The following is a 13093-nucleotide window of genomic DNA, read 5'->3' as shown; positions in this document are numbered from 1 at the left end:
GCAGGGTTGTGATCAAATAGTGGCATCTTCCTGTGGTTGTGTTATGACCCAGGACTGAAGGACTTGACGACTGTAGCTAGCCCTCTCCTCCGCCAGGGAGTTCGGCGGCAACTGTCTACCAGGTAGTACGTTTTTAATTGTCCTAAACTTACCACAGGTTTCAAGGATGCTCGTTGTTTTAATATTCTGCCGCTGGACTTGGTAAGCAAGCCTGCTTTGGACTTATGTCACATCACTGATGATTTCATATGCCTCCTCGGTCCTTAGCTTTCCCAGATTCAGCATGTCTAATTACTCGGTACGTTTGCTCCCTCTGCCCCATGCTGCGTTCCCCACACTCTGTTAAATTATTTCTCGTCTCCTTAACCCCCCTCCCGCCCCAAATCACACACACACACCAAGCAGAAAATGAGCTTCTCGTAAGCAGAGACCACCTCTAGGCGCAAAAAAATCATTTTCAGTTAATGATTTTTGACTTCCAATTGTACAGCAGTCAGGATTAATAGGATAATAGCAACAGCTAATGTATTTGTTTACAAAATATTTTACCATTTATTGTCTTCTTTGACCCTCAGAGCAACTCTGTGAGGTAGGTAGGTCCAATTGCATTGTTATCCCAAAGCAGGGAAGGGTCTGAGGTGCACAGAAATTCAGTGGCTTGCTTAAAATCGTACCAGCAGGTGGTCCTTCAGGAGTAGGGTTTCAGTCCTGATGATCTTAGGACCCTGAACCCATTCAGCTACCCGGTAATAATCTCACTTGCCACTTCTGAATTTGGTTCTGTACCACCCAGAACTGCATATAGCACAAAAGTGGGAGGTTTCCTTTTTTTTCTTATAGTACTTTAACCTGTCCATTTTATTGGTATGTGTGTTGTTGTTTGTTTGTTTTAGCTAGTCTGGTACATGGGGCAGGTATCCTAGAGAATAGTATGCAATCTCTCCCTTTTACTCTATCCTGAGTTATCAGCCTCTAAGGAAATTACAGTAATTCGGGAAGGGCTTCTGTCCTTACTAGGCTTAGTGAAAATTTTCCTGTCCATTCACATAGACTAGCAAGTTTGATGACTTAACTTTACTGGTTTTCCACTAGTAAAAAACACATCATCTCTGCATACATTCCATTTCAACGTGTATTTACACAAGAATTTGTGGCAAATGTTGTTTTTTGTTTTTTAGAGAGAGAAGGGGGGTGCAGAGGGAGAGAGAGAGAGAATCTTGAGCAGGCTCCGTACTCGCTCAGTATGGACCCTGACACAGGGCTTGATCCCACGACCCCGGGATCATGACCTGATCAAAACTCAAGAGTCAGATGCTCAATGGACTGAGCCATCCAAGCACCCTGATTTGTGGCAAATGTTAAGCAGGATAAGTCACGCACTGATCACTGAGGAATAATATTGTTAAATTCCTGCATTCATAGCCCATTTAGCCTTGCTCCTTGTTTCGGCCTCTGATCCATTCCCATTCCCATACAAAACAGCCTTCTTGTATATACTCAGATAAAGCTATAAAGTCTTCATTGGTATGATGCTTGGAGTGACAAAATTACTAAGACCGCCCTCTATGAAGTATCCCTGCATTACCCCATGCCCACATTGACTACCACCAATCAAGTGGATAGCCATCCACTCAGCACATACTAAGGTTGTATTCTCTCAGGCCCATGTACTGGTCATCATCCAAAACCCCTTTCAGCCATTCCGTGGCTAACCACTTACTAGTCATTGCTCCGTGGACGCCCATAACACCTGTCAGTACAACCCTCTACTCTTCCTCAGGCGTGGATCTCAAGTTTGTCCTTCCTCATTCTGGGAACACTTTGCTTCTGACTCGGTGTTCCTCTTTGTCTCAGGGACGCCCTCATTGTAATTTCCACCAAAGGGTAAAGACGAACTGAGCAATGAGGAAGTACTGGGGGGCGGTGGAGTGAGTTAACTCTTTGCACTTCCATCCTTAAGTCCCCAATACCAACACATATTTGACCTCTAAGGGTACTGGTATATTGTACCATTTACCATGTCGTTTATGTAAAATGAAGTGCTTACTTAAACAACTGCCAAAGAGGCAGAGTAGCATCCCAGGTAAGATGAGGGCTTTGCAATCATTAGGAGCCGTGTCACACCCACGTACTAGCTATGAAACCCTCAGCAAGGCACCCATCTTCTCTAAACTTTATTTTCCTTGTCTGTAATGTGGGGACAATAACAGCTCCTACCTCACTTAACATGGTGCCTCGGTTAGGATGAATGTCAGAAAGTGTGAGCTATTGTTATTTACATGTGATTGTTATTGACATTTAAAAGTGCTTAGGGGTTCCTGGCTGGCTCGGTTGGTTGAGCAGCGAACTTCGGCTCAGGTCATGATCATGGCTTCAAGCCCGGAGTCAGGCTCTGTGCTGACAGCTCAGAACCTGGAGCCTGCTTCCGATTCTGTGTGTCCCTCTCTCTCTGCCCCTCCCCCACTAACATTTCAAAAAATTAAAAATAAACAAAAGTGCTTAAATGCTTGGATTTACCCTAGTCCTCAAATGCCTCCGGACAACTGCTGCTGCTGTCCAAACTGTGGGTGTTAACTGTACACAAAACAGAACTTCTATCTTCGCTGTAGCGGAAGAAGGAAGCCTTGTGTAAGATTGTTGTGCAAAGCTGTTGCCCTTGTGAAGCCTAAATGTCACCACCTGATGGTAAACAGTATTTACCAGTCAAAATGACTTTGGAAGCAAATGTCCTTTGAAGGCATGGACACTTGTGTATCAGCAATTCAGTCTCCTGGCAACGTACAGGATGGTTTTAGTTTTATTTCCTACTCTGAGCTATTTAGTCTTGAGAGGTGGGATTTGGTTGTTTTCCTCTTACATATCGTGCAAAGATTTCAGAAACATGAGGCAAGTTATGCCCTCAGTTTCAAAATGAAAGCCACTGACTACTTTCTTCCAAGACTGATGTGTATAAAATTATTTGTCTTATTTTTCTCCCTCTGCCAATTAGCAAAAGTACAGATGAAAAACATAAGGAGAGTATCCATTTACATCCTCAAGAAGACAGCGGTGTAAGTCCTCAAACTGTGCAAACAAATCAGGAGAACAGCAGGTACCTAATGTACATATTGAATTCATAATGTTGTCAGTGACTCAGAGAGCGGAAGTGAGAACAGGATGTGCCTAAGATGCTGCTCTGGCTGGATCACTGGGACCACCGGAGATAGAAAGTTCTTCAGGAACTGGAAATGCCTTGGTTGTTGTTTTCCTTAGATTCTTGTTTCCAGGGAGTTGGGTGATGGCTGTCAGCGCTGTGCTCCGGGCACTGTTTTCTCAAAGCATTCCTGTATTTTTGTGCGCTGGTGCTATAAACCTTCGAGAAGAAGCAAGCTTTTGTTTTCTTGTGGAACGCAAGCATTTGGCACTTGGCTGTCCCCCTGGCTCCCCCTTCCCTTAAATGTGCAGGATCACCTGGGGATCCTGTGGAGACTTCGCATTTACCTCCCCCTGCTTTCTGACTCCCACTGAATTCTCTGCCTCACCAGGTCTCCTAGGACTGCTCTCTCCTTCCTGTTTCCTGTCCTCCCCAACAGGGGCTTGTCACCACACCTCATTCCCGCATGCCACCTAGTCAAAGTACCAGCCTACTACCATAGCTGTTGGGTGCTCACTGTTTAGCTGTTTGCTACAGGACCGGGGTGAAAAGGGAAATTACCAAATTATGTGTGCCAAAGTGGCACACACGTAGAAGTGAATATTAGAAATCATGGGACCAGGGGCGCCTGAGTGGCTCAGTAGGTTAAGTGTCCAACTTTGGCTCACGTCACCATCTTAACCCTTGAGGGTTTGAGCCTTGCGTTGGGCTGTGTGCTGACAGCTCAGAGACTGGAGCCTGCTTTAGATTCTGTGTCTCCCTCTCTCTCTGCCCCTTCCCTGCTTGTGCTCTCTCTCTCTCTCAAAAATAAACAGAAAAAAAAAAAATCACTGGACTAGAAAGTGACTGTTTTTGTAAATAAAGCTACTGGAACACAGCCTCCCCCACCGTTAGCCTATTTATGGCTGCTTTTCATGCTGCAACAGCAGAGTTGAGTAGAAGCCACAGAGACCTAGACTGCGTGGTTGTCTTTACAAAAGTTACTTTAAAAACTATTTCAGAAGAGGGCTTAAAATATCATTTGATTTCTACTCCTTCCTGCCTGGTTATGTACGTAAACACTTTGCCACCTTTTTCCAATCTAAGTGGCATTAATCAGGCTCAGAATTCACTCATCTAAGGAGCTCTCCCAAAGTGTGCCAGTCCAAAGTGATGTCTTTCTTTAAAACTCACAGAACTTCCTATCTATAACATTTTTTAAATAAACTGTTACCTTTCAAGACTAGTAAGTGCTCATTGCCAAAAATACATCGAAAATAAACACATAAAGAATATACAAATTATCTGTAATAGCTTCCACCCAGTGGTTAGTATTTTAAGTTTCTTTTATTTACATATTGTTTAATATTTGCAAGATTATGCACTGAGAGTATATTCACTGTGTAATACCGAATCCGGATTCTGTTTTCACCAAATGAAGACCATTTTCGTTATCATTAAAAACTTATGTCACACAGCAGTCAATGACATTTGTTGTTTTTTGCCTGTTACCACTATTGTATTCACTAGCACATTCCTCTGTTCTTCAAACATGAATTAGTCACTTGTAACACGTACTATGCATTGTGCTTATGTTTTCTTTCTCATGATAACTTATGAGTAATGACTCCTTTTTAAATTTCCCAAAATTTCTGTGTATGGACTTAATCAAATGAGAAGTATAGATATTTGAGAGGGAACTGTTTGAAATTTCATTTTAACTAACTTTTTGGAAATGTTTTTTGACATCAAGGTGCATCTCAAATTGTGTAGACTGACTGTTGACCACCGTTTTAATAATACAGGAAGTCCGAAATGAATTTGTCACAAGTCTCTTTTTCAAGATTGGGATTTTGGCCACAGTGCTCCACAGGAGCGAGGTTGATCATCTGTGGCCACATATGGCAGACAAGGAGTGAGTTAGTGTCTGTATCAAGCTTAGGACCCGTGAACCCGAGCCAAGTGCAAGGGCAGAGGGTGATACAGAGCAAGAGGCAGACTCCAAAGACACAGCTGCATGCCGAAGGACGTGAGAATGTTCAAAGATGACGCAGGTACCAAGCGTTGGGACGTGTCACGAGGTAGAAAGGGAACAATGATGGGGGATCAGGCGGCAGGAATAGCGGGGTGTCCGGTGAGCCGATGGGCCTCAACGGGGATCTGTCCGCTGGCGGAAGGACAGTCTTCCCGGCCTTGAGGAAGAGGAGAGGCTTCAGCATGGGCAGGGAAGCATTTGGACATCACGGACCATACAATAATTTCTTTCAGTCTTGACGGTGTTGGGGGACGAGGACCTGTTCTCTGAGGCTGGCCCTCCTCCAAACTACCAGCTCCTGTTTGCTTTCCCCTGCCACAACATGGCTCAGAAGAGACTCAGAAATATTTGGTGTGTTATGAGGAACCTCTGTTTTTGGAATGAGGCTCTTTTTATTTAGTTGCCCAACGCTGAGAAACATTTTTCCTTTGATAAAAGCAGCAACGGGGAAAGGTCAGCTTATTCATTAATCTCTCTCTTATCTATTAAGTGTCTCAGCTTTTGCAATACCTTCTTGTGCCCTGCACAGCAACCGCTAAAGAAGGCAATAAACACTTCTTCTGAACTCATAATTGGTGTAATACTGTCCTCATGATTATTACCAGCAAGTTCCGGGTAATTCGTTTCAGCCATGCTGTCATCTGAATAAAAATATCCTGTTATTTCAGTGTCCTTCCTTGACAAAGTATATAAAGCTGGAGAACACCTCGAATTAAAACGTTGGTCGGGAAGGAAGCGATTCATTTCAACAGAATAAGATGTGAAACGCATAAAATCCCAACTGGAAGTGACCTCACAGAGATGCAAGCATGTGCACTTGAAGATGCCAAAGTGCCCCCAGAATCTAGGAAAAGCTCCCTCCTCTTAGTTTGGATTACTGTCACCCCTTCACCCTCTGTCCTTGTGCTCAAAGCACACACCATCCATTTAGGGGAAAAGACTGCCCTTGGGCTATATAAATAGCCTCACTTACTTAAAGGACAAAGGTGTTGCCTAAGATCTTGGTTTACCAGTTTGTTATTTTCCTTTCTTATTTTCAAATGTCCATACTATGGAATGGGCTCATTAATGAGAATCTGAAAATCCAGAGGGACAATGTGAAAAACAAATAAGTCACATAGAATTATACTACTCTGTGATAACCGCTGGTAATATTTCGATTCATTTTCTGCTAACCTTTCTTCATGTATGTTTCTTTATACACAGTCTTACTTAAATAGTTAGTTTTTCTTTTATAGAGCAAAACCTCCTCCTATTAGATCCGAGTAAAATATAGCTATATCAGTTTTTACTTCCTTAGAAAAGAATATTTTCTGTTTATTTAAAAAAAAAACAACATTAAATGATTCTGGAGAAGAGGTTTTCAAGAGAAATATCTGAAACAATGAGCTTTGGATATTACCTAAGTTCTATTTCAAAAGCACTTTTACTCTATTCTTTACAAAAACATAACTATTTTAAATAAAAGAATAATTATATTATAAAAGCAACTGGCTTACTTTTGTATGGATTCAGAATACACTAAATAAACTAAGAAACTATGACTTTTAAGGAGTTAAAAAATTGGGGCTCCTGGGTGGCTCAGTCGGTTGAGCGTCCGACTTCGGCTCAGGTCATGATCTCACAGTTCGGGAGTTCGAGCCCCGCATTGGGCTCTGTACTGACAGCTCAGAGCCTGGAGCCTGCTTCAGATTCTGTGTCTCCCCCTCTCTCTGCCCCTTCCCTGCTCATGCTCTGTCTCTCTCTGTCTCTCAAAAATGAATAAACGGTAAAAAAAAAATTTTTTTTTAAAAAGAAGTTAAAAAATTAATATATAAATAAGTGGTCTTAGAGTCCTTAACTAGTCCACATACTTACGGATCAAAAATTATCTGGTGTGATATTATGGGTCATGCTAATAATCTAGAAAATATCAGAATCTTCCTGGATATTTAACAATAGATTCGCATATGACTACTGCTATCTACGTGTAATCCTGGGTTTTAAGTTGCTTTTAGAGAGTATTCTGCCAAATTGACCTTGATAAATATAAAGAGTGAGCCGAACATCAACTGGAGGTTTTCTTTAAAATCATGGAAGGTAGGGAAAAACAGAATAAGCAAAGTCAACTGACAGACCAAAAGAAAAATTACAGCTTATATCATGGACAGGGGAAACAGGCATATTTAGAGAGTTAAAAATTCAAAAACCATCCCTCTCCATTCCCCCTCCCTGCAAAAGGGCAAAAGATATACAGCCAGGTCACCAAAAGAAGAAAGGGAAGTGACCTATGAATATATAAAAAGATCCTAAATGGCTTTGCTTAGCTGGAACACAGGGAAATCTATTACGTCTTAAGCTTCTGAAGAAGTACATTTTAAAGGAGGGCTAGAAAATAGTTGTTGGGGACTGGGCTGTTTTCGAATCAAAATTCCCTATCACATGAAAAAAATGTAAATTCCTTTTTTTCCACCCAGAATGAAGTAGGTCTGTGAGTATTGTGGTTAACAACTATCTGATGCCTGGGACATTTAATTTCAAGAAATTCATGAGACTTTTTTTACCTGTACAACATTTATATAAGGGAAATACTCTATATACTAACTATGGGTAAAATACTGAATTTCAAGTTTAAAAATTTTTAAATACAAACTTTATTTGTATTCTTGAGCAATTGTGTTAACCTCTGGCCTTACATTTTCCTTCTGAAAAGCAGGGGCTGGTCCAGCTGGTCTCCAAAGTTATTCCTAGTGCTAATATTCTCTTTTTTCTCATTTGCCTTTTGTGTGCATGCAAGTGTGAGGTGTACGTTAGTTTAAATCTATGACGTTTAAATAAAATGTTCTGTCTCCATCATTATAATAAGAAAGGGATAAAAGATGTTCCTTTCTAAATCTACTTGTGGACTATGGTTTGTAATATATTTACATTTTAAACCTTCACAAGCCAAGAGGAAACAAAATGAGTATGTGTTCCTTCTAAGAAATGCCTTCCTTTCTGCACTTGGTTGTTTTAGAATCCCGGGGCAGGTAATGGCTTACCACAGGAATGCTCTCGCTGGTAAGAGCTAAGTAAGAAGGTCAACAGAATGGCAGGTGTTTACCAGATACAAAGGGCGGTGGCACAGCCCCCAGGGCCAACATCAGCAAGATGGTTGAACCATCCTGTTTAGCCATCCTCTTTCGGGTTTTCACAAACGCCTCGTGTGTAATTCACCATGGCAGCGGAAAGCCTCTCCTGAGAGCACTCACAGGCCCATTCCTGCTGCTAGCCCGACCTCTGATAAGCGCGATGCAAACAGACTAATTTAGGAGGCCAGGGATCATCCAACATGACCATTTATTTTCCAGAAGTTGGCCTGTGTTTAATGACAGCCTCACACACCTACCTCCTCCCCACTGGCCTTCACACAGTCTGAAAGGAGATGTAGCACGTAGCTCCAAACCTGGTCTACGCACAGGCATGTTCTCCGTGCTCTCCTCTCCTGCACTTCAGCAGTGTGACAGAATCTCCAGGGGGAGCGGCAGAAACCATGAGTGTTTACTCCCCTGCTTCACTCAAAGCCTGGACTCTTGAGTGCCATTCCCGTCAGGGCTTCAAGGAGTTCACTGTCGACACTCTCCCTTTGAACCAAGTCACTAAAACAATCTCAAGGCTAAGGGACAGACAGCGGCTCTGCTTCGTAACACAGCTTGCAGTGCCCGATCCAGGAACGGTTTGTGTGCACACAGTTGTAGCTCGTTCCTTTTAGAGGCAAACCCCACTTTGCTCCCAGTATCTTAAAATTCTTACAACAAAATCTCTCAGAGCTTCCCCGGCATTTGGTAAACCCATGGTGGCGGAGAATTGGCAGAGGCATGTTAGATGCACGAGACAGCAACCCCCATTTATTTCATTCAGTATATATAGGTTTTTATTATACACCTTACAGACACAGAATTGTCTCAGCACTGAAGCTACAGCAAGAGAACTCTATCCCTGTCTCATGGAGCTTGTCCAGAACAAGAGGGAATGGGGCTCAGAACCTTTCAAAGGGAGCCTTAATTGGGTCATTTGAAAATTAATTAATCAATGTGAAAGTACTCAATTATATTAAGAATGGTTTGCTGAACCCCAAGGACAGACTTTGCTGACAGAAGGAAAGTTCCAGTGCAACCGTGCAACCCCGATTCCTGAATCTAATCCAGCACTTGTAACTAACAAACCAAACCCCAGCCATGTTCTGAACCTTTAATTTACTCATAAGCAAAAAACCCACTTACTTCTAAGACCAGAAATAGATGGGAAAATGCTTTCATCCTATTGAGATGTCAATGATATATACCATTTTATACAGATGGTTACAGAGAACAATAAATCCATTCTCTGTTTTTACGCGTTAAGTATCAACATTGGTCCATAGGACACTTCTGTTCTGTCAGTCTTTTGCAACTGTTAAGAATTAACAGAAATAATTCCCCCTCACTGTCTCCTTAACTATACTTCCTTCAAGTCAATGTCATCACGGAGTGTTTGGATTTTACAATCTAAAATGCTAAGGTGTTTGTTTTATGTATCACTTTACATAATGTTTTATACGCAGTGCCAAGAATCTAGACATTGTTTTGTTCTGGGAGAAAGAGGAAATTCCACGGTTTGTTGAACCCACAATGTTTTTAGTATATCTCTGCTTTAGAATTCTTTAAATGCATACAGCATTTTATAATTCCAGAAGATGCATTTGAAGTTAATACAAAAAGCTTACATTTCCTCGCCATTCACATTATAACTTAACTCTGAGAGATTCTATGAACGAAATAGCAGTGGATGTAGAAGTTGGACTTTGACAATTTTTTTCTTCATCTGATTCCCAGTGTAGCACAGGGGCATTAAAGAAAACTAAAAACCACAATGAAAATGAAATCTCCATTATCCTATTGAAGTTTTGGGGTGATGGGGGGTTCGTGGGGTCTGGCACCAACGGCCAAGAAAGCACTCTTGGAGCGGGCTTTGGTGCAAAAAGGTGATTTTGTGAAAGCATGGGGACAGGACTCATGGGCAGGAAGACCTGCACTGTAAGTGTGGGGGTGACCATTTTATGGAGGCTGGGGACAAAAAGTCAAGAGGGAGTCTGCTAAAGACTTACTGGAGGCCTAGCTATTGCCCAGCTAAGGTTGTTTTTCCCTCTAGCAAGGCATTAACACTGAGACAGTAGGGAGAGCCTGAATTTTAGGCTGTTGATGGGACTGACTTTTTCTGGTAAACTGGTGGAGACTCTCATCAGTTTAACCATTTGGTTTTTTGTCCTTTCTGGTTTGGGGGTAGGTGGAAGTGTCCAAGGAATATCACACATGTCCCACTGTGGGAGAGAGGGGTGCTAGTTTGTGTTTTGCCCTCAGCCTGCCTCATACTCCCTCATCACTATCACCATTAGTTAATTCTGGAATATTTTACACTAATTCCTCTAGAATGCCAAAAGTCAAATACTTTATGGAGGTTTTTTTTTTTTTTTTTAACTCACAAAAATATTGCGTAGTTTCTCGCGTGGATTTTTAACTGCTTCTGCCTAGACATTCATACCGTAAAGCCACCTATCAAAACTGCCTTCTACTTTTGCTAGACACTTAGGATTTATTTTTCCCCCCTAAATTATACATCTTTGGTCACAGCTCTGACGATTTCTTTGGCATGAACCCTAAATGGAACAACTAGTGATTTAAAAGTCATGTCCATTTGAAAACTTAACATATGGACAACTTGAAAGCCAAAAGTTTGAGGGTGTTGGCCCCCCGATACATTTACTCACGCTGGTTGATGTTTATCCTTCTTTGCCAGCTAATAGGAAGAAAATGTCACCTCCTTTTGTGTGCTCTTTTAATAAAGGTCATGTTACTTCTCCTCTTACTAGTCATACAGGTTTAATCACAACGCTACAAATAGATCTGGCTCATTCTTCATTTTCCGCTTGACTTTCCACCGAGAGATTGTTTCCCCAGAAGAGCTCTCTCTTATTAATTCCTCGCATCCCGACAATAACGGCTTTGAGTATCTCCAGGAGATTGGCAATTAATACTCCCTTGTCCTTACCTTTTTCGTGCATGTTTTTTCCTCTTCAATAAAACATTCAGTTGCTCAGGGCAAGGGCCCCAGAGAGGTGAGGCCCGATATGCTAATGGCCCGGTGTCCTTTAATAATTCATCTCCTATCCTTTCCTTAGGGGTTGGGAGTGCAGTGGCCAAACCTTTGAGATTCTGAAATCTAGCAGGCCTTGAGAAGATCCAAGAGTAGGTGCTGAGCCCCGGAAATCACAAGTATTGTCCCTAAATATGCCCGATCACTGCCAACTCTTGAAACAAGGGCCCAGGGGGTCCGGACAGTCCCGAGTGCCTCAGGACACGACCGGAGCCCCGAGGGGTGCTGGCCCCACGACGACCCGCTGCCTGGGCTCTGGGTTTGTATTTTCAGGGCGAGGCGCTTTTCCCTCAAAGCGGCGTTCCGCTCCGGAAAAGGGACAAAGATGACTCCCTAGCCCTCCTTTCCTTTCCACCCTTCCGGATCCCTTTCTCATCCTAAGCCAGCCAAGACCCGCACCCCGCCAGGCAGGTCCCGCTTCCAGCTGCTGGCTAGCCCCGCCCAGTCCGGAAGTCCTCTCACTTCCGCCCAACTCCGTCACTTCCACTCACTTCCGCAGGCCACGCCCCTGCGCCTGGGAGCCTGACACCTGCGTACGAGGGGGATTGTTGCGTCTGGTACCCGGACTCGGGAAGGTCTTTGCCCGGCGAGCTCCCCGGTTCCCGCTGGTCTCCCGGAAGATGATGGCGTCTTGCGCGCTGTTCCACGCAGATCCCGGCCTCCCCGAGAGGCGCTCTTCACTGTCCTGCTTTGTAATCCTTTTGGTGGCCTCAGGGCTACTGCTACCCATGCCCTCCGGTAAGAGCCTGGATCGGTGTGCGCTCAAATGGCGAGCCGGAGCGGGTCTGCGAGCGGGCCGACCGGACCCAGGGCCCCGGAGCTTTCTTTGGTGGGTCGGGAGCAGGCGCGGGCCGGGGGTGCCCCTGGACGTGCTGTGCGAGCACCTATCGGTTGGGGATTCTGGGGTGCCGGAGGTGAAGACTTGTGAGGCGTTGGAGTAAGTCTTGCGGGCGATGGGTGCGGCGGGTGTTTTCCCAGGGCGGATCCCTGACCCCAGCGATAGTTTGCAGTGTGCTTCCGGGCCTGAGCACTTGCGGACCTGGAGTTCAGGGTGAAGGTTTGGTCTTCGTGTTCAGTGCGTGCAGCTGTTGCTAGGATCCGCGCTGTGCCTGTGGGGATATTTGCCCTGTGTTTCTTGGAGGGGTGCTGCCTTGGGAAGAGGGTATAATTTGTGCGGGGCTAGGGGACCCCAGGCTGGGTGTTACCGGGTGTGTGCTTTACGGAAGTGACCAGGCCTATGCTGTCGAGTGTTGGGTAAGGAAGCTCTCTGCTTGGTTTACACGGGGGCTGAGAACCCCCCGTGTGTGTGCAAGCTTGACTGAGAGCCTCTGAGTGCAAAAATGCTGTGGGTCCCTGGGGCTTAGAGTTTGGGAAGGCCACACCTTGCTTTTTGTACCTAAAGACAACAGTCTCCTTGTTGTCCAAGATCACATTGGTGTTGGTCGAATGCTGTTCTTTTTTTTTTTTTTGGACATAGAATCATCTTCCTGTTCCTATCCAATAGACATTACCCAATTCCATTACCTAATGGCTTTTTGGCCATTTCCTTCTTTTCATTAGGGTGGGTCATATTTGAGGGAATTTTTTTTTTTAATTTAATTGTATTTATTTTGAGAGAGAGAGTGAGAGAGCGTGCGCTCTCAAGCAGAAGAAGAGCAGAGGCAGGGAGAGAGAATCCCAAGCAGGTGCCCCGCTGTGTGGGGTCAGATGCAGGGCTCCAACTCACCAACCATGAGATCATGACCTGAGCCAAAGTCAGGAGTTGGAGGCTGAACTGACTGAACCATCCAGGTGCC

At 44.0% G+C, this 13093-nt stretch overlaps 1 protein-coding gene and 2 long non-coding RNA genes across 3 annotated transcripts in view; 1 reads left to right on the top strand and 2 right to left on the bottom strand.

The window, feature by feature from the left end:
- The window catches only part of LOC122212427, a 46454-nt gene extending 44069 nt beyond the window's left edge, over window positions 1-2385 (bottom strand). The window contains exon 1 of the long non-coding RNA XR_006199135.1: window positions 1721-2385. This is a non-coding gene — a long non-coding RNA (uncharacterized LOC122212427). The remainder of the gene's footprint in view (window positions 1-1720) is intronic.
- Window positions 2386-4928: 2543 nt separating this feature from the next.
- On the bottom strand, window positions 4929-11719 carry LOC122212428. Its single transcript, XR_006199136.1, has 2 exons — window positions 11193-11719; window positions 4929-5304 (listed from the first exon to the last, which is right to left on the bottom strand). It is a non-coding gene; the product is annotated as an uncharacterized LOC122212428 (long non-coding RNA).
- A 106-nt stretch (window positions 11720-11825) lies between these two features.
- The window catches only part of LOC122212425 (membrane cofactor protein-like), a 36606-nt gene continuing 35338 nt past the window's right edge, over window positions 11826-13093 (top strand). The window contains exon 1 of the mRNA XM_042926325.1: window positions 11826-12035. Within this exon, the coding sequence (XP_042782259.1) occupies window positions 11918-12035 (118 nt within the window). The 5' untranslated portion in view covers window positions 11826-11917. The remainder of the gene's footprint in view (window positions 12036-13093) is intronic.

Source organism: Panthera leo, chromosome F3, assembly GCF_018350215.1.
Source record: "Panthera leo isolate Ple1 chromosome F3, P.leo_Ple1_pat1.1, whole genome shotgun sequence".
In the NCBI taxonomy this organism is placed as follows: Eukaryota; Metazoa; Chordata; class Mammalia; order Carnivora; family Felidae; genus Panthera; species Panthera leo.
The sequence above is the reverse complement of the archived record's forward strand: the minus strand, read 5'-3'. Positions and strand labels throughout refer to the sequence as shown.